Consider the following 21269-nt stretch of genomic DNA (forward strand, 5'->3'; position numbering starts at 1 on the left):
GGAGAGGGTTCCCGGAGGCGGGGTGTGAGGCAGGCAGGGTGCAGAGGGCTGAAGGCCCCCTCCACTGTCCTCAAGGTGGAGTGCTCCTCCAGCCGGGACAGCTTTAAGGCATCCCTCTGCAGGGGCCTGTCTCAGAATCAGCTGCGTTGCAAGCCCGGCCAGGCTTGTTGGGCAGAGGCCAGAGGCTGGGTGGGGGGCCAGGGAGGAAGAGGTCAGGCCCGCTGCTTAGGAATCTGCCATGGAGGCACAAACGTCCGTGACCACATCCGCTCCCAACAGACCCACAGGCTGGCCGGCCAGCCAGACGCTGAGCTCCACCGGACTGGCTGGCCTGCTCTGTCCCCAGCGTGTTCCCGAACCTAACAGAAAACTCCAGAGTGCAAATCTATGTACAGAGTAAGGCGGCAGGAAGGGGTGTCCTCACTGACCTCGTGGAACGTGTCCATCCCTGAGAAAGGGGGTTCAACACCGCTGAATCTCAACTTTGTGGGTGTATCTGTTGTGCAATTGGTGGGTGGTGTTTTTTGAAATTTTTGTGTTTTTTTTTTTTTTAACAAATTTGACACCTGAGGTGAAAAAAATTGTTTTTTCGTGGACTTCACATCAAGTTCTCTCTCTTCTTTCTTACAAAAGGAAAGGCCAGGGACTCACGAGGGGGTGGGAGCGGCTGCTCATGGCTGTGGCGGGCTCAGGGCGAGCTGGCCGGGCTGATGGTGGGGCTGCTGGCGTCGGAGCGGCTGTAGTCGCTGAGGGAGCCGGTCCGCGAGCCCCCGCCGCGCCGCTGCAGCATTCCCGGGTGGAAGTTGGCGTGGCGGCGCGCGTGCTTGGTCAGGTGGTCGCTGCGCATGAAGCGCTTCTCGCAGATGGGGCAGCTGAACTTCTTCTCGCCCGTGTGGGTGCGATAGTGCCGCGCCAGCTCGTCGGAGCGCGCGAACTTCTTGTTGCAGTCCTGCCAGCTGCAGGCGAACGGCCTCTCACCTGTGGACACAGGGCAGAGCGTCAGTATCCGCACCTGGCCCCGCTTTCACACCCTCTCTGGGAAAGGATCCGCAGCACCCAACACCCCGATCTCTCATCACCCCTGCCATGTGCCCCACCTCCAAGGGCTCCTGTGACAAATCCATCAGGGCAGAGATGAAGGTGGCCCCTGCCCTCCCACCCACGCCTGGGACGGAGGCAGAGTACACGGCCTAGTTTAAAACAGCATTTCAGGTGCTGAAGCTGCAGGGCCCACGGGTAGGAACGGGTCAGGGCCCCAAGCTCCTGGCAGTGGACCCCCTAAGTACACCACAAAGCAGGCTGCACTACACACCCATGCAGGGCCAGCGGTCTCCAATGCATGGGGGTTGCAGGCCCACGCCCTGGCTTCACAGGCCTCCGGGAGCCCAGCCGCCCATGTTGCTCCATGGGAGCCACACTCTGGACCCCTGCAGGACAGGAAGGCAATTCCCATTCTGACCCTCCTCAGTCTAGTCTGTAACATGAGAGGGTCAGCCTAGGTGAGTTCCTGGGCCTGGAATTCTACGAACAGGCTGCTGCTCCTTCTCTCACAGAAGTCCCAAAGTGGCCAACCAGGGATGGCTGGCAGAGCAGGAGAATGAGGCAGGCGCTTGCATCCCAAGCGTGGTGACATACAAGGGCAGCAGCCCAGAGCATCCCATTAGGGGCCTGTGCAGGTGGGGTGGGAGGTAATCAAGGTAGGCTACGGTCTGGATGCTGCTCCCTCCTTCCCATCCCTCACTCAGACTGGGAAACAGGCCAGCGTTTACCCAGGCAAACTCTTAACACACAAAACTCTCAATCACAAAAATGACATCAACTGCTCAGGAAGAACCAGGCTTGGGGGGGGGGAGGGCCTCTGGCACCCCAGAAAGGAGCCCTTCTGGTATTAGGGGTGGCCGCAGGGCTGCCGTTCCTACCTGGTCATTTCCCCTCTCACCCCCACACAGACCCTAAAGTGACTGCCAGTCATTGAAGCTGGTCTACCCATGTTCAACAGAGGAAACCCACTCACCCACCCACCGTAAACACAAGCAGATACCCAGGGATGGCCAGATAGCCAAGGAGAACCAGCAGCATGGAAGAGAAAGGCCAAGCGCAATGCAACCACCTACTCTAGAGGAAAAGAGTGAAGCCAGGAAACAGAAGACAATTTTAACTTGAAACTTCTGTATTCTCTGAGGAATCTGAGGCAAAATTTGATGCAAAAGCAAAGAGGATACAATACAAAGGAAGTTCAGAGAGCAAAAACGACCAGGCACGGTGGCTCATGCCTATAATCTCAGCACTTTGGGAGGCTGGGGCGGGTGGATCACTTGAGATCAGGGGTTTGAGACCAGCCTGGCCAAAATGGTGAAACCCCGTGTCTACTAAAAATACAAAAATTAGCCAGGTGTGGTGGTGTGTGCCTGCAATTCCAGCTACTTGGGAGGCTGAAGCAGGAGAATTACTTGAACCTGGGAGGTGGAAGCTGCAGAGTCCAGACTGCATCACTGCACTCCAGCCTGGGCAAGAGAGTGAGGGTCCATCTCAAAAAAAGACCAAAAAAAAAACAACAAAAAAAAAACAGCAAAACAACAGCATTTAGAAATTGAAAACAGCATTGTGTCCATATAAAACCTTCATATAAAAGCTGGAAATATACTCAAAGCAAATATATGAGAAAAAAACAACAAAAAACAGTTCTGGAAAAGATGTGGATGTTGCAGTGTTCCGTCTCCTGGCACTGCTGAAGCAGGGGCCATGCGTGGGTGCACTTGTTCTCTTTATTGATTTTACATTTTGGGGGAAAAGGTGTTGGGGGGATTCAAAATCAAGTAGCACCACGATTTCCCAAATACATGACAATTACAATCAAGTGAGAAAACAGAAAATATGGAGAAGAAATTACAAAAGAAATAACAACAGTCTCTGTCAAAGAGTACAAAAAAAAAAAAAAAAAGAAGAAAAAGAAAAAGGAGACAGGAGACAGGAGACTAACAGGAGACAGGCTGCACTGAGGTGGACCAGGTAAGTGAGTTAAGATCTCTGCCGCGAGAAGCTCTGCAATGTCAGAACACTGAGTAAAAACAGGAGCGCTCTCAGCTTAATAGAGAGGGGGAAGAAACAAACACCAGGTCATCCACCAAGGAACAAGGCTGGGGCAGACACCAGACTTTTCCTAAGTCACAGCGGATCCTGAAGACAAAGGAACAGGGTCTTCCAAGTTAATGTCTCACACACTCCAGATAAAATGAGATAAGACCAAGGAGCTAGGGACATGACTGTATAGTAAAGGGCCACCTCATGACAAGAGCGAGGCAGAGACCTGGGAGGTCACTGGAGCACAGGACCAGGACTCACGGGGGAAAATTCCAGGAGGAAAGGGAGTTTTGTGCACCACAGAGTACCATCAAAAGGCTGGATAAACTTCAGGATACAGTAAAGACACATCACTCTTCTTTGTTTAAAAGAAAAAAGAGGGCCGGGCACGGTGGCTCAAGTCTGTAATCCCAGCACTTTGGGAGGCCGAGACGGGTGGATCACGAGGTCAGGAAATCGAGACCATCCTGGCCTACACGGTGAAACCCCATCTCTACGAAAAATACAAAAACTAGCCGGGCGAGGTGGCGGGCGCCTGTAGTCCCAGCTACTCGGGAGGCTGAGGCAGGAGAATGGCGGAAACCCGGGAGGCGGAGCTTGCAGTGAGCTGAGATCCGGCCACTGCACTCCAGTCCGGGCAACACAGCGAGACTCCGTCTCAAAAAAAAAAAAAGAAAAAGAAAAAAGAGAGGCAATTAGAAACTCCAGGAAAAATAAAAGACATACAAAAAAACTGTGGTTCAAATTAGATGTAAATGAAAATGCCTCATGATTATGGGTCAAGAGCTCCAAGCCAAGCTCGGTTCTAGGGATTTCTCCTATGCTCTATTATTTATTCTTCACAACTCCATGAGGTGGTGGCAAGAAATGTAATCCCAGCACAGGCCCTGCTGATGGAAGCAAACTTTACACAGCTGTGGTCATGCTAACCTTAGCACTAGTTGTCAGTGTTTCAGAACCAATCCTATAAACAAAGGCCATACAGCTGACCTGTGGGCCCAGCAGAGAACGTGGATTTAAGGGAAAAGTCGGAATGCACAGAGTGTGCAAAGAACATACCTAAATGAAACACAGAGTTTTAAAATTACAAAGATAGTCAAAATAACTAAGATAATACATCCATCAATTTAGGAAGAGTTGGAGGGGAGGGATAGGAGTGAGGTAAATCCTTAAATTTCATGGCAGGGGGGATAACAGAGAATATCTAAATTTGATAAATCAAGAAACAGCAATAAGATACAGTTCATTTATAGCAGTAACCATCAAGACAACTAAAATCAGAAAAGAAATGCTCTCTAGGGAGTGGGGCTGGACTGGTGAGAGGATTTTTGTTGTTGCAAGCTCCTCTGTGTTATGGGTATCTCTACCTATTTATCTATCTATCTAATCTGAGCCAGTCTTGCCCTGACACTGCAACCTCCACCTCCCGGGTTCAAGTGATTCTTCTGCCTCAGCCTCCCAACTAGCTGGGATTACAGGCGCCCACCCACGCCCGGCTAGTTTTTATATTTTTAGTAGAGACAGGGTTTCACCATGTTGGCCAGGCTGGTCTTGAACTCCTGACCTCAAGTGATCCGTCTTCCTCAGCCTCCCAAAGTGCTGGGTTTATAGGTATGAGCCACACACCCGCCCTGGGTCTTAAAAAAAAAAATCCTATGTATTTGTTTCTTCCACAACAATAAGAAGAAATGTTTAAATATAGTTCCTTAAATATCTAGTCCAATATTTCCCAAAACATGTTCAAAGAAATGTTATCATTGTATAAAACTATTTATTGCTTCCAGAATAAAAAATTTTGTCAACCAAAGAGTGAAAATGTTGCACGGTAATTCCACTCTTGGAGATTCACGTCGCACACTATTCATCAAAAGCTTGGGAAAGTCCAGCATTAAATGGTTTAGCATTCACCATGTCAGGTCTGACAGATGAGGTTTCGACCCTGTGCCCTGAGCTGTGACACTATGGCCTCGAACAAGCTCCTTGCTGCCTGTAGTAGGGTGGATAATGGTCCCCAAAAAGATATAGCCAAGTCATAATCCCCAGAACCTGTGCATGTGATCTTATCTGGAAAAAGGGTCTTTGCAGATGTAATCAGGTAAGGATCTGGAGATGAGCTCCCAAGTGTGGAGGGTGGGGAGGAGGGGGAAGGGAGCAAGTGAGAAGAGGGAGAAAGGGGGCAGGGGAAGGAAGGGGAGGCATGGAGCGGATTCTCCCTCAGAGCCTCCAGAAGGAATTAACCCTGCCAACACCTTGGTTTCTGGAACTGTGAGACAGTGAGTTTCAGTTGCTTCTCAGCCACCCAGTTTGCGGTAGTGTGTGACAGCAGCCACAGGGAGTGAGCACACCGCCCCATCCTCACAGGGCGGTCCATGCAGTGATCCCAAGGGGCGGTGCGTGACTGGCCTCAGCACAGTGCCTGGCACGTTCCAAAGGTCCACTCCTGAAATCTCGGCTGTTACTGTTGCTCTTAGTCATTAGCCCTGTCAAGTGAGTCTCCCCAGATTTGGGCCTGTTGGTGTGGGGGGAAGCCACACTCAGCCTTGCTTCCTAATAGCTCTTGTGAGGAGCCTTGTCCTTTAGCTCCTTCTGCCTGCAGGCCGGAGAAGCATGTGAGGTACACAGAGCTACAGATGGGCCACATGATGTTGGGGCCGCAGAGAAATGCAGCATCCGATGGATGGGGCGCTGGTGCCAGGCAGCCTGGAGTGGAGGAAGGCGGGTGTCTGGTGCAGCCACTCTACCGGCACAGCTCTTGGCCTCCCTGTACATCAGGAGCTTTATGCTTTGACAGGGGACAGACTGGGTGCCTGGCCCAGAGACATGGTCCTGACCCAGGCAGATGCAGGCCCCACGGCTCCATTCTCTGCTCCTCCCTCAGCCTGCTGCAGAGAGGTGACAGCCAATGAACTGGCCCACAACAGGAGTTATGGCTCAGGCCAGCAAGGAGCAGCAGCACCAGGTCTGGCTGGGTCCCCTGGTAGTGACACTCAGGCAGCACCCAGGAGGCTGACAAGGAACAGCTCAGAGAAGGGAGAACAGGCTGGGGCGGGAACAGGGAGCAACATGCCCCAGGCCACTTTCACCCACAGGGTCCGCAAGGAGCCCCAGGAGCTTTCGTGTATGTGGGCGAGAGCCACTGCTATTCATCATATTGGAAATCAGAAATTAAAATGGAAACAAAGTCTTCAATCCAAGCATGCATTCCAGTCACTGCAGAGGGACAGTGCTGTCACACATCTTGTAGCATCTGCAATAGCCTACTGTACTCTTTTGGGAGAATGAGGCAAACAGTGCTATTGTTATGAAAACAGTTTTGATCTCATGGCCCCTGTGAAGGGTCTGAGGCACCTGCGGGTGTCTTCCAGCTTCACTCTAAAAACTGCTGTTCTGGGGACAGACTCCAGGGGGGCTGTGTGCAGCCAAGTGCAGTGAGCACAGGGGGGCACCCAGTGAGGTGAGGGGCCAGCCAGGCCTGGCACTTCAGGGAGTGAGCCCACCTCTCTTTCTACGCAAAGGGAGCCCGTCGGACTAAACAAACCCAAGCACCCTCCTTGCTGGGCTCAAACCCTTCATCTGCCTCCACCCGGGCATGTCATATGGAGACAGCAACAGCAGGACAGGGACTCAACAGGACAGAGCTCCCTCTAGCTCCACAATGACAAGATAAACGGTAGGAGATTCTAGACTCTTGCAGAGGAGCTCCTAGCCTTCCTGCCGGATCCCAGAGCCACTCCAGCTCCCCAGGTGGGAGCGCCGCAGGGGTTCTGGCTGTGTGTGCCTGCGCCTGTGCATGGGATGGGGGTCCTGAGACAAGGTGGGATTAGGCCTTGTGAGGAGACCGGGTGAGAGGAAGGGGGCTGGGGTCGAGCCTGGAGGGGCGCTAGGTGCCCTAGAGCCTGGAAGGGAGGCTGTAAGAGGACTGGGGGAACTGTGGGGAGCTGGGGGAGGGGCTACACCATGCCGGGGTTTGGGGGTCCTACGGGTGCCAGGTAGTGGGGGACTCTTCGGGTACCAGGCTCCATGGCGGGGGGATGCAGGGTAGGGGACCGCGTGGAGATGCGGGTAGAGTAGGGGGTGGGGATTACTGGGCGGGGCAGCTGCTCAGGGCTGCGCGTTACATAAATGTTCCCTGGCGCCACAGCGAGGCCGCGAGCGGAGCAGCGCCGAGCGAGAGCAATTGCCTCATCTTATCAGGGAACACAGCGTCCCACATGCTGCTCTTGCCCAAGCCGCAGGCCCAGGCGGGGACAGCGTGTTCCCTCAGAGAGCCAGCCGGGAGGGGAGCGCAGGGGCTTTCTCTCCTTCAGCTGAGCCCCCCATCCACCTCAGCAGCCACCTCCCCCTCCCCCACAGCAGCCACGTGCAAATGCAGCCAGCTCAGGAGTGTGCGTGCTCCAGCTCAAAGCCTGAGCTCAGACTCGGGCTGTGGCACAGACTCCACTCTGCTCTGCCCACCTACGCAAAGGGCACGCTCCAAGTTATCTCCTGCGATCCAGCCTTAGCCAAACTCCTACCCACCACCCACAGGTGAGTGGGCCCCCCGCCCGCCACCCGGCTCCAGCTGCACCTGTATGAACCACGCTGCAGATCTTTCTGTCTGTGAACCTCCTGTGGGAAGCCTGTCGAGGGGTCATTTTTCCAATGTTCCCAATGCCCAGCACCAACCTAGGGCCAGAGCAGCATCTGCCGCAAGGGCCTCTTCTTCTGGCCTCCTGCTGGGTCTTCTCTGGGAAGCCTCGCTGAGCTCCCCTTCGTGGAAGGGAGAAGGGAAGAAATGCAACTCCTACCGGGAGGTCCTGGGAAGGCAGATGAGCTGGCACCCTCACAGGGACGTCTTGGATACAACAGCAGACCTCTGCAGCGCAAAGGCCCACGTGGGTCTGTATCTGAGGGCAATGGCAGGGGCAGGGCTGGTCAGACTCAAAGGGAGCCATGGGGAGAGCCTTCCAAAGAGAAACTGCTTCCCCTCAGGCTCCCAGGCCACTGCCCCCAGTCTCCAGCTACTCCCCACCAGTGAGTGGGCTGTCATTCACCGATGGACAGCTTTGCCCTGTGGGCACTGGTCTGGGGCCACTTCTAGCTCCCAACCTCAAGACTGCCATGTTTTTCACTCCAGGGAAGCCTGTTCACCCTCCTGCTGGAGCAGCTCGGCACACAGCCAAACACAGGGGTTCATCAACTGCTGGCCGCCAATGAAACTCAGGCATACGGCCCCAGGGGTGGCAGAAAGAAAGGTCTGGCGTCTGCGGTGGGAGGTGGACTTCCTAACTCCTTTGGAGGCCATTTGGCTGCCCTGCTCGTCTCTAGAAGTGTTAGTAGTGGTTTATTAAGCCACATGGAGCTGACATGCACATGGCCTCCCAGAAGTCCAGGCTGGAAGCTCTTACCCACCCACTGAGCAGGTAAGGGAAGTGAGGCCCAAGAGGAGACAGTGAGCTGTCACTCAGCTGGCTGGCGCCAGAGCGAGAGCCACAGCTGGGATCTGCCTGTGGCAAGGAAGCAGCCTGCCCCACCCCTACTCCTTTGTTGATGCCTCAGGGATTGTCATCCAGCCTGTTTCTGTCACTGTGAGGGTTAAGTGGGAGAATACACGGGACACATGCCTGCTGCACAGTGGTGCTTGGAGGAGATAACAATGTTATCACCTATGGGCCAAGGGGCCCCAGGAAGCATGTCTGTGAGCCGCGCAGTAAAAAGGACATGGGGGGCACGTGTGCCCCGTCCAGGACGCTCTGGTCTCGTGCCGCTGATCACACACTACTATCCGATCTGCACATGCAAGAGCTGGCAGGGTGCTGAAGCCTGGCTGGAGACTGCCACAGTGTCGGAGGGAACGCTGCTTCAACGAGAGAATCCTCCTTGGGCAAATGTGTGTCTCTACATTTCTACAATGCACGTGAAGGTATTTTTTAAAGTAGGCATTTTTCTTGTCGCTTTGCTTTATTTTCGAATAGGATAGCTTGATCCTAAAAATTCATACAGAAAAACACACAGGAATAGACAGAAAAAATCCTGCAAAACAATGACGTGGGGGAAACGAGACCACCAGGATTCAACACAGTTTTGTAAGATGATCACTGGCCAGTGAAGCCCAGAAGAAATGGCAGAATTAGAATGAAAGGCAGTGATAACTGCATAGGATGGAGTGACATTTCCAACCCCTAGGGCAGGGAGCAGTCAATATAAGGGAGGAGACCACCCCTCATATTGTCTTATGCCCAATTTCTGCCTCCAAAGAAAGAAGAAGTAAAAACTAAAAGGCAGAAATGAAATCCACAGGCAGACAGCCCGGCGCCACACACTGGGCCTGGTAGTTAAAGTTCGACCCCTGACCTAATCGGTTCTGTTATCTATAGATTACAGACATTGTATAGAAAAGCACTGTGAACATCCCTGTCCTATTCTGTTCCATTCTAATTACCGCTACATGCAGTCCCCAGTCACACACCCCCTGCTTGCTCAACTGATCACGACCCTCTCACGTGGACCCCCTTAGAGTTGTGAGCCCTTAAAAGGAACAGGAATTACTCGGGGAGCTCGGCTGTTGGAGACGTGAGTCTTGCTGAAGCTCCCGGCCGAATAAAGCCCTTCCTTCTTTAACTCGGTGTCTGAGAAGTTTTGTCTGTGGCTTCTCCTGCTACAAATACACGTATCAGGATGCTTCGGTAGCATCTGGAAAGGTTGGGTTCATTATACCGGCATAAATTCTAAATGGGTCAAAGATTCAAATGTGAAAAATAAAACCACAACATTCCAGGAGAAAACTGTAAGACGGAAGTTGCTTCTATGAATCAAAGTCCACAAACCATAAAAGAAAAGACTAAAGGCCGGGCGCGGTGGCTCATGCCTGTAATCCCAGCACTTTGGGAGGCTGAGGCAGGAGGATCACCTGAGGTCAAGAGTTCAAGACCAACCTGGCCAACATGGTGAAACTCTGTCTCTACTAAAAATACAAAATCAGCTAGGTGTGGTGGCGGGTGCCTGTAATCACAGCTACTCAGGAGGCTGAGACAGGAGAATCACTTGAGCGTGGGAGGCAGAGGTTGCAGTGAGCCGAGATCACACCACTGAATTCCAGCCTGGGTGACAGAGTGAGACTCGGTCTCAATCAATCAATCAATCAATCAACTGCACAAAAAAGTATACTATACTTTTCCATGAACAAAGTCATCATAAACAAAGGCAAGAGATAACTGACAAAACTGAGAGAAAAAATATTTGCAGCTCCTATCACAAATGGCTAATCTCCAAACCAGAAAGAACTCACAGGAATTTTAAAAAGAAAAATATCCAGCAGAAAAATGGGCAAAGCCAATTCATAAAAAAGGAACTACAAATGGCTCTCAAGTGCCTGAAAAGATGCTCCACCTCATCCATCAGGAGCTAACGGCAAACGAAACACACTGAAATGCAGCTTGGTAGCCATCACCTTGGTGAGGCTGCAGGTAAGCAGGCATTCTTTGCTGATGGGAGTACAAACTGCTACAACCTCCATGGAGGGCGATTTGGCAATACCGGTTAAAATTAGCAACGGGCACACCCTTTTATCCCACATCTGAACTTTTGACATCCTAGCCTACAAAGACATCTGCACATCTCCAAAATGGAATATGGTCCTGATTAGTCAATGCAGCAGGAACCTGAAAACAACTCATGTCCTTCCACTGGGGCCTGTCAAATAAATTATGGAACGCCCATATAACAGAATACTATCGCAAAGAAGTAGAACGAGTTCTTTACAAACTGCGGTGGAAAGATTTCCAAGCTGAGTGAAGAAAACAAGGTTGAGGAGAGATGACCAGCGAGGATCTACATGCGCCTTGGCCTCTACGTGCGGAGGGAGGGTCCCTAGGAAAGTAAGAACAGAGATCACCCAGGGGAACACTGAGCAGATGGAAGACGAGGAAGGTTGACAGAATTTTCCCTGGGGAAACTACTGAAATCTTTTAGATTCTGAAACACATAAATGCATTTCCTATTCAAAAAGTTAAATTCAAAACAAAAAATCCATAGCAAACTAGAAAACGCTAGCCATCAATAATGCCCATTTAAAAAGCAGACACTCAACACTCCGGGCCCGTTCCTGGCCCCATTCTGTATTCCCTGTTTCAAAGCACATCTCCTCATATTACCCCAAGAGCTCTCTTAAAATAACAATGGTCGCCCAGACAGATTCTCCTCAGAATGTGCTGGGCAGTGGCTTCCAGGATGAGAAACTCAGAAATAGCAATAAAGTCCAATCTAGCTTTGTAGGAGATGCTCCCGGGGCAGGGCTGCAGGGCTTTAGAGCCCCTGGGTTACACTGCAAACTGTCTTATTGGAGGAGGGTGCTCCCTGATAAACTGTTTGACAGGCCTAGCAGTTTAGAACGGGTCAGACTTAAAAGGCTATGGGTGACAAATATTCAGCAAAGGATTTAAACAGAAGCAGTTCCAGGGTTCTAATTACACGTCAGAAGCTCCCTTCAGGCTTCTGAATATCACACTCCTGCCATGAGACCACTTTGTGACACCACTGTGGGCTGAATAGTAGCCCAGGTGGGTGGGGCAGGTATTGGCAGCTAGGACAGCCAAGTCCATCCGGCCACTAGGATGCAGACCCCAAGTGCCGCTGTAGGGGCGCGTGAGGAGTGGGAACCAGGGAATCTGTGGACTACTGGGAAGGGAGTTTCTCCTGCACCAAAAGAGAAAAGGAAGGAGGGAGGGAGGGAGGGAAGAAAGAGGGCAGAGCATGTGGTGGGTAGGTAAAGGGACACAGTATGGAAAGGCCTCTTGGGCCTGCCTCTGGCTGTGACGTCTGGGCAGGGGTGGGGGGCACCAGCCTTGGCAGTCACACAGGAGATCTGCAGAACCTCACAGAGAAGTCCAACTGCTCCTTGACATGAACAAGCACCTGCACAGCCAGCCCCAGCTCTGCACTCCAGGGCCCCGTGCTCCCGGCCGGAGGAAGGGGCCCCTGTCTGCAGAGCCTTCGGCAACCATCGTGGCCCACTTCCTCTTCCTGTGTCTCCCCTCCCCCAGCCTTCACTTCCTCCCCCTGCCCTCTCCTTCTGTGTCTCCTGGGGTGGGGGGACCTTGCTGGCAGGGACCCCACCCTGCTAAGCTCTGCTGTAGACACTCAATGGCACAAACAGCTGCATGCACACTCTTTACAGGGGCGCAGCTTTTACTTTTGGCCTGCACTGGGCTCATCTGACTACCAACCCGGAGAGACAGGAAAGTGTTGATGTGAAACCCATGTCAGAGGTAAGGAACCAAGTGACCTCACCAAGGTAACACAGCTAGAAGAGTGGGGCCTGAGGCTAGGCTCCACCAGGAAGACAGACATCCGCACAGCCCCTCCCCAGCATGGAATAGGAACACTGCTGCCCACGTTCACAGTCCAGGAGGAGCAGGCAGGGACACACACCCACGTGCGTGAGGCCACCCTCTACACCCCGGCGTCCCTGCGGCCCCCACAGTCAGTTTCTGCTGGGCCTATTTCACTACAGGCTTGCCCAGGCTGGGGGCATTTGGGCCTGAGGACCTATGGGGGACCTCCACGGTCCCCAGTTCCCCTGCAGCAGGAAGCCACAGCTGAGGAACGAGCCGGGCAGTTCCCTGGGAAGGGCCGAGGGCCACCAGGCAGCGCACTCAAAACAATGGCACTCAGAAGCCCTGGAGAAGCCTCGGCGGGCTCCTCTTCCAGGCCCAGCACCTGCCACCTGGCCGGCTCCAGGTGCACAGCAGGCTCAGTTTTCTCAGGAAAAATGTGGCAAGGTTTCCAGCAGAATATTGGTTCCACAAAGCAAATACATTCCAATTAAAATGAGCTTGTAATTTGGACGATGGGTCTAAAAAATGCCTTTGGTTTTTTGAGGGAGCTGAGGCAAAACAACAACAACAAATGAGATGATGATCTGTTTTTCTCTGGAACAGGTGAACAGTGCCAGGGGCTTCTGCTAGGAACTTCCAGACCCCCAGGAAGGAGCCAGAAAGCCCCCAGGCCTCTCCTGCAGCAGCCCAGGCCCATGGAGCCACCAGGGGCTCTCTCGGTCTTGCCCACCGGGAGCAAGTTGCCCCCTATCTTTTGGGAAAGCCCTTCTGTCCAAAAACCCTCTAGCAGAGAATAAGTGACCTGGCAGACCCAGGCCCTGTCCCTCAGCCCTGCCCACAGGTCTAGTAGCCCCCTCCATCCTGCTCAGGCTTGTCGCAGCCTAAGTGCATTGGAGAGAGGGCGGGTCTGAAACAGAGCCCCACTGCCTGCCATGTGGGGAGACCAGTGCTCTGGGGGCCACCTGTCCTCGGGAGACAAAGCCCACCCTCTTCCCGGAACAGGCCTGCCCACCGCGTGTCTGTGCCCATACCTTCCTCCCTGCATCCTGCTGGCCCTTTTTCCTATGCCCTTCCCTGTCCCAGCCTAGAACAGGGCCCTAACCTTAAGGGAGCTGACCCCAGGGACACCAGCCAGGAAGAAAAGCAGTGCAACACTCTGCACTATTCCATGGCTAGGCCCCCAGAAGCTTCCAGGTTGGAGTGACCCCCTCTGCAACAGCTCTGTATGGGACTCCAAGGCCTGAGGCTACCTAGGTCTGCCTGATGCCAAGGGAGGACTAGCAAGAGCTGGGAGGAGCCACTGGGGCAGGAACACTGTCCTGTGTCCTGCCTGCCTCCCTCCCCCAGGACCACAACATGGTGGGTAGGGGGCTCAGCGCTCCTCGAGGTTGTCCCCAAGGTCACTGGAACCAGGCTTCACAATCTGTTGAATGGGGTGGACGAGGGAGAGTAAGCCCATGGAGACAGCCCAGCTCTCTCTCTCAAATGTTCTTCTGAACCACTGATGTGAGCCGCTCATAAACAGCCCCTGGGAACGTGGACAGGGAAGAAAACAGACTACCAAGTGGCTGAGCCCCACCCTCAAATGCACACGTGAAATGCATATGCCAGAGCTCTCATTGCAGGAAGGAAACAGAGGTTACCTCAGGAAGATGGGATTTGTGTGTGACTCTCCTTTCTGCATTTCTGTCTTCATCAAATGAATCAATTTGGACAGTTGGAATTAATGCAACAACACTGTATAACAAAGTGGTGCATGTACACACACACCTTTTACCCAAGTCCAGCTCACAGCTGGGACGGCTTCCACAGAATCCAGCACCCCAGCTCCTAAGAAGGGAATAGCGCTAGTTTGCATGCACCAGTACACTGCCTGGAAAGGTTAAAAGGACCACATGCCAGAATTTCATAAAGGTGTTTGCTCTCCTTTTGCTAAGGGTTACAAAACACATTTGTAAATTTCCGTTCTCAAGGTCCGTTTTAAACACAGCACTAATAGAATACCAATGGTTTCTGCCAACAGAAGGCCAGAAGCCACCCCGAGACAAGGGCTCTGGAGTTTCTCTCCTTCACACACACCCCTGAGTCACAACTCTTGTTGCTCCTGAAGGAATATGTAGGGAGAGGTATATCTGCCCCTTGCCCCAGAAGCTTCCAGATCATGGATTGCTGCAAGTGAAGGTCTTCTCCAGATGAATGGTGCTACCTCTGGACTCATGAGAGCTGAACCCAAAGAACAGACATTTCCATTTCCTTTCCGTTGTGAGAGCCTCATCACTACCTGCCTTCCAAGGGAAGCCAGGAGCATCTTCCCTGAGCGCAGTGGGGTGACGCACGTCCAGCTGACTCCTACTGCCCCCACCTTTCCTCTGCCATCTTGAAGGGAACGTTTCCTGGCTTCAGGAGCCAGTGTGCGGTTAGCACCCTTGTTCTGGGCATCGGGAGGCAGTGTGACTGCTTGCACACCGACACAGCCTTGATGGCTGCTGATAGCCCAGGGATGACATTGCTGTCCACCTCTTCAGAGATTTTCTGAAACACCGAGGCAAGACAGGAACATGAGGCTGGAATCCACAATTACAGAGCCAGGTTTATTTAGCTGAGAAACATGCTCTTCATCTGAGGCTGATCAAAAGTAAAGGCAACTTGTATCGAAAATACATAAAGAACTCAATCTCAACAATAAGCAAACGCCCAATTTAAAAAATGAACAAAAGATCTGAACACTCAATCAAAGAAGATAGATGGTAAACAACTGTGTGAAGAAGTGCTCAGTGTCATTTGTTATTATGAAAATTCAAATTACAGCAAAGAGATATCACTATACACATTTACGAGAATGGGTAAAATCCAAAACACTGACAATACTAAATGCTGGTGGAGCAACTGGAGCTCTCATCCATTGCTGCAAGCATGTTAACCACGGGGGAGCTGAGCAGCCACTCGAGGCAACGCTGTTTTGATGGAAACTGTAAGAATGCAGACAATTGTGACTGTACTATAGTCAACCTGCCAACCTTAGGTCTGGACTCTCTCCTTCCTCTGCACAACTGTCATCTTGTGAGCTGCCTTCAGTTGCTTCCAGGATATTGCTGGGTGTATCTCTGGCAAACTCCTGGATAACACCGTTGGGCAAGACCCCCTGCCTAGTGCTTACCTTATCCTCTCATCTCTCCCCAGACCTCCTGCACTGGACCAAAGGCCTAATAGGAACTCTGGATAAAGATGGCAGGTCAGGCACAGGCACCCACCACCTTTCCAGCCCCAGATCCCACTACAATGAAAGAAAGTGGATTTTAGCAGACAACAAAACATAAAGAGAATAACAAAAATAATCTGGAAGCAAGAAATTAGAAAGACAGCAGAGAAGGCAAGAAAGCAATCCACATTTCCCCATAAAGGCTCAGGAGTCTCTGGTGGGGGTGGCGGTGCAGTTAGTGGGGGGCACCTGGACACCAGATAAAGCAGCTGTGGACACAAGGTCTTTCCCCACCTTACAGATGGCTGCCTGCCCTTCCTGCACCTGCCAGGGACCAGACGCTGACTTTCTGGGAGGGTCCACACAGGAGGGAGCTCTGGACCGAGGACTCCAGACCCAGCTCAGAGTGGGGCAGCCTCCAGAACGGGGGTGTGAGGAACAGCCCGCTCACTGAGTACTGCCTCCCAGCTTCTCTCCCATTGCGGCAGCAGGACCACCTTCCCGCCCCCAGGCAGGAGCAGAACACTCATCTCGGGGGAAAACGCTGAAGGGGATGGTCCAATAGACCACCCACAGGAGGCCGCCATCGCTGAGCCCGCTGGGCACCCAGGAGCCCCCACTCAGCTCAAGGCTCTCTGGGCTATGTCAGCAGACATCGAGGATCAGCAGACAACACAGAAGAGCCTGACGTGGGTGGGCGAGAGACCCAGACCAAGGAGCAGAGACAGGTGATGCGGGGGGAGCAGAGGCCACGCAACGAGAAGACCTCCAGAGCTGTCACTAATATCCTCACCGCACAGACGGCCTGGTGGAAGCAAGAACTGCATGCGCCTTTAAAAGGGAGGCCCAGAAACCCGAGTTTGAAAGTAAAGATACAGAAGGAAAAATGTGGCAGAAATAAAAATCCCAATAGCGGGGTTTGGGAGAGAACACTGAGAGAATTTCACAGAAAACAGAGCAAAAATACAAATGGATGGGTAAGAGAGAAAAAATACGAAAATGTAAGGATCAGTCCAACAGCTCCAAATAAAAGAAACTGCAGGCAGCCCTGAGAACACAGGAGGTGAGGTGGACCGTGAAGAAAATGGCAAGAATGTTTTCCAGATGCCACCCGAAGGGCCCGCTGCAGAGGACAGAGCTTGGCCGAGCACCTCCACGTATGTGCACACCTCCAAGCCCTGGGTAAAGGCACAAGCCCAAAAGGCCCTGAGAGGCAAAGAGACCAGCAGGTGCACACAGCCAGAATCAGAACAGCTTCCGTCTTCTCCGCAGCAACATCAGAGCTCAGAGACTGCAGCTAAGCCTTCTAAACCCCACGAGTAAACCCTTCCCACCTATGATTCAACCCGGAGAAACGTGAATCAGCCTCAGACCAGGATCAAGACATTTCCAGACACATAAGCCTTAAAACAATAGCCTCCCATTCTCCTGAGTGAACTCACGCAGGAACAGAAAACCAAACACTGTATGTTCTCACTTACTTTTTGAGATGGAGGCTCGCTCTGTCGCCTGGGCTGGAGTGCAGTGGCATGATCTGGGCTCACTGCAACCTCTGTCTCCCAGGTTCAAGCAAGTCTCCTGCCTCAGTCTCCTGAGTAGCTGGGAATACAGGCGCCCGCCACCACACCCGGCTAATTTTTGTATTTTTAGTAGAGATGGGGTCTCACCATGTTGGTCAGGCTGGTCTTGAACTCCTGACCTCAGGTGATCCACACGCCTTGGCCTCCCAAAGTGCTAGGGTTACAGGTGTGAGCCACCGTGCCTGGCCCGTTCTCACTTATGAGTGGGAGCTACACACTGAGTACACAGGGACACAAAGGAGGGAACAGCAGACACCAGGTCCTACTTGAGTGGGGAGGGAGGAGGGTGAAAGATTGAAAAACTACCTATCAGGCACTATGTTTATTACCCGAGTGATGAAATAATAACATCAAACCCTGTGGCATGTAATTTACCCATGTAACAAACCTATACATGTAACCCCGAACCTAAAATAAAAGTCAGAAGGAAAGGAAAAATGGCCTCCAGTGCACCCCTTCCAGGAGGCTATGCAGCAGGAGCTCCACCAAGAAGCAGACGGCAGGGGCTCCAGGAAATGGGGCCCAGATGGTAGGGAGGGGTCCCAGGATGACAGCCAACCCCCGCAGAGATGTTACCCAGGCCACACAGAACAGGCCACACTGGGTGTGTGGGGACACCTGGAGGGCTAGGGGTGTGGGGACAACAGCACTGGAAAAATCAAGCAGAAATGGCAACTATTGAGCCTCAGGGAAAGAAACACGTGTAATGTATGGGTCACCTGCAACTAGCATTTACTGTCATGATCCCCAAAATACTGCATGCTGGCTCCATCCTAAATATCTAATTATCACATGTGTGGGGGAAGGGTGCCTGCAGGCACTCATGTGCCATCATGGGAAGTCAGGAGATAATGTCCAACACTCTTCTACCATCGAGAAGAGCCCCTCTGAGCATGTGATCGAGCTGGGAAAGGTAAATACCAAAGGCAGTAGCTGAAGAAGCTGGCAGAGGGTGGGGGTGACCTGCTTATCACAGTGAGCGTACAGAATGACTGGATCCTTAAGCTATGTGTATTACCACATGCACTACTATAATACAATTTGTAACATAATTTACAAAATGGGATGGGTGTAGCGTTCTCGCCAGTCCAGCCTTTCCTTAGAGCATCACTTTCTTCTCCTAGGAGCTCCTCTTCAGAAGCCATTAGAGGGTGCTGGCCCTGCCATCTCCCCAAGGCATGTGGAGATGACACCCCGCCCTTCTGCTCAGGGGAGATGAGGGGGCGTCCACAGGAGACACTGAGCACCTGGCCTCTTCCTCACCATCTGTGTTACCTCAGTAGCACTGCTGATTGTTTCAGTTGTTGTTGCTTTTGATCTCATAAACACCTGTGTCCTGGTTGCCTTCTTTTTACCTACGGACTAGTTTTAACTCCAGGCTGAGGGATGGCGAGATGAGCTCTATCACTTCTTTAAATGGTGGCTCCAACCCCAAGCTAGGGGGTTTTAGGGCTGGACCCATACAATACCAAGTCATGTGGGGTGACCTCAGGCTTTGGATTCTTCACTCCACACTATTAGCCCAGTATCAAAATTAGATGTATCAGGCTTTCATTTGAAGATGTAAGGCACTAAAATATTTATGGACAAATTGATACCGCATCTGGGATTTCCTTCAAAACAATTGGAGGGGACGGTGGTGGGGGAGGGGCAGAGATAAGACTGCAGGGGGCTAGCAGGTGCTTAAAATGTGGGTGTCCTGAAGATGTGGGCATCTGTCTGAAGTTCTCCAAACAGAAGTTTAAAAACTATTAATATGACCGGGTGCAGTGGCTCACACCTATAATCCCAGCACTTTGGGAGGCCAAGGTGGGCGGAACACTTGAGGTCAAGAGTTTGAGACCAGCCTGGCCAACATTTCGGTGAAACCCCATCTCTATTAAAAATACAAAAAATTGTCTGGGTGTGATGGCGGGTGCCTGTAATCCCAGCTACTTGAGAGGCTGAGGCAGGAGAATTGCTTGAACCCGGGAGGCAGAGGTTGCAGAGATTGCACCATTGCACTCCAGCCTGGGCAACAGGAGTGAAACCCGTCTCAAAAACAAAAACAAAAAACAAAAAACTATTAATATATGGACAGAGATTGCAACCCTAGGCCCTGCCCGGAGGCCACTCCTCCTAGCTGGATTTCAGCCCATCCCTCCTCTGGCTCTCCCCAGGCCTGCTCACCAGCACACCAGGGTTTGGGGTTTGGTCAGCTGCTTCCCTGCCTGCCCCTGGCAAGCAAAGTCCCATCCTGCAGGCCCGGGCTGATGTCCTGGATTGAACACTGCTCTCAGTCAACCGCAGCCTGACACTCACTGGGAGGGCAGAGTTGCGCCAGGCTCCGGGGCCATGCCGGGTAGGGACTGGACAGGCCCGAGGCCTCCACATTGACACTGTCTCCAGGGCCTGCCTGTGGTCAAGTGCCACATCTGACCCCACACTACAACCTGGGTCCTGGAGTCGGAAGGGCTCAGGGGAGTTAGGGACTCTCAGGGGTCTTCAAGCTAGGCAGGGCCATAGGGGTGTACTTTTTTCCCCAGAAGCAGCCTGGTTTCTGTTTAAAAGAAGGAACTGCGAAATCCTCTTCTCCTCTGAGGCCCACGCCTGCAATAGAGGGTCCTCGGTTAGAGAGGGGAACGGTGTCGGGGGCTGCCTGCCGAGAGCCCCCTGCCCCAGGCTTGGCCACAGCCAGCCACCCACAGCCCTGCCAGCTCACTGTTGGAACTCTGGCCACAGCCACCGCAGCCCCCCTTCCCAGCAGCTATTCTTGGTCTGTGTCTCCCTTTGGGGGGAGGATAAGGGTGGAAATGATCAGCAGCTAAAATTAGCAAGAGGCAAACAATTGAGGCCAGGAATCTGAGGTCAGCTGAGGACAACCGTTTGTTCTCTGCAGCCCCGAGGTGGTTTTAGCAATAAAGGGAATCGAAAATGAAAACAGATCTGGAAGCACCCCAAGCCCTGGTGGGACCAGGCCCAACATGGCCAGCCCCAGGTGGGCAGGCCAGATGGCAGGGACTTTGCCCAGTCCAGACCCCCCAACCTGGGGCTCCCCTCTTCACAAGCGGGCCCGCTACAGCCGGGAGGCAACCCCCAGAGCACCTGCAGCTATGGTTACAGCATGCCTGGGACAGGTTCCCCACGCACTTAACGTGGGTGTGACTTCCTCTCCAGGGGAGGCCCAGCACAGGTGGCTGTAAACACCCCCAGTAACTGCTGGATGACCAGGGCCACAAGCACCTGCTTTGATACCTCCAGGCACTCCCCCTTTAACAGGCCCCAGCAAAACTCCCTAAGTGACAGACCAGGAAATCAGGCCACAAAGTCAGCAGATGTGGAGCCACCCTTGAGACCAGCCCCCTGGCCCAGGGTCCCTTCCCTGTCACCACCTCTGCAGTCCCTCCTCCCCTGGAAGGCCCACCCAGAGCAAGCTGCACACTCCGAGGTGGCACCGACAGAGCCCACAGTCTAGGTGGGCTGCATGGTGGCTGCAGACAGACGGGGAGGTGGGTCTGGCCTCGTCATGCTCCACAGTCAAGAAACTGCCCTCCCCACAAAAACTCCAAGTAGCCACCCTGGAGGTCCCAAAGCTAGTGGTCTCTGGGTTCTATCTGGTGATGCTCAGTCCTAAGGGAACTTGGCTCAGCCTAGGATGCATGGGATTAAATATAGCCTTTTATTAAGTTTTTATTCACTGATCTCTGCCACCTAACAGTTTGCAAATGTCAGAAGAAATAAATCAGCACAGTGGTCATAATTCAGAGCTGGGAAGCACACAGGAGGCTGGAAATGCACAGACCAGGTCGGCAGACCCACAGCCCTGAAGATACTGCTCCTGTCCCCAGGATAGAGTAGATGCTGACAGGCCCTTCCATGGGGCCACCATAGGGCCAGCAGCCAGAGGCACACCAAGGGGCACCACCTTACAGACACTAATCTCAGCAGCTGCTGAGGCTGCTGGCCGACCTCATGGCTCATGGAGAAGGCAGGCATGGAGCCCATGGCCAGCCCACACCTGGGCCAGGCAGAGCTCACACAGCCTGTCCTCACTGGTGCCGTCAGGTCTGTGCATTCTGAGCGGGACCAAGGGAGCCTGTAGGGCAGACACTGGGA

The 21269-nt window shown here is 52.9% G+C and overlaps 1 protein-coding gene across 1 annotated transcript in view; it reads right to left on the reverse strand.

The window, feature by feature from the left end:
• Positions 1 to 538: 538 nt before the first annotated feature.
• KLF13 (Kruppel-like factor 13) overlaps positions 539 to 21269 on the reverse strand; it is a 32857-nt gene continuing 12126 nt past the window's right edge. Inside the window, exon 2 of the mRNA XM_011949246.1 lies at positions 539 to 978. Coding sequence (XP_011804636.1) covers positions 689 to 978 — 290 coding nt within the window. The 3' untranslated portion in view covers positions 539 to 688. The remainder of the gene's footprint in view (positions 979 to 21269) is intronic.

This window comes from Colobus angolensis, unplaced genomic scaffold, assembly GCF_000951035.1.
Source record: "Colobus angolensis palliatus isolate OR3802 unplaced genomic scaffold, Cang.pa_1.0 Scaffold294, whole genome shotgun sequence".
NCBI classification, from domain to species: domain Eukaryota; kingdom Metazoa; phylum Chordata; class Mammalia; order Primates; family Cercopithecidae; genus Colobus; species Colobus angolensis.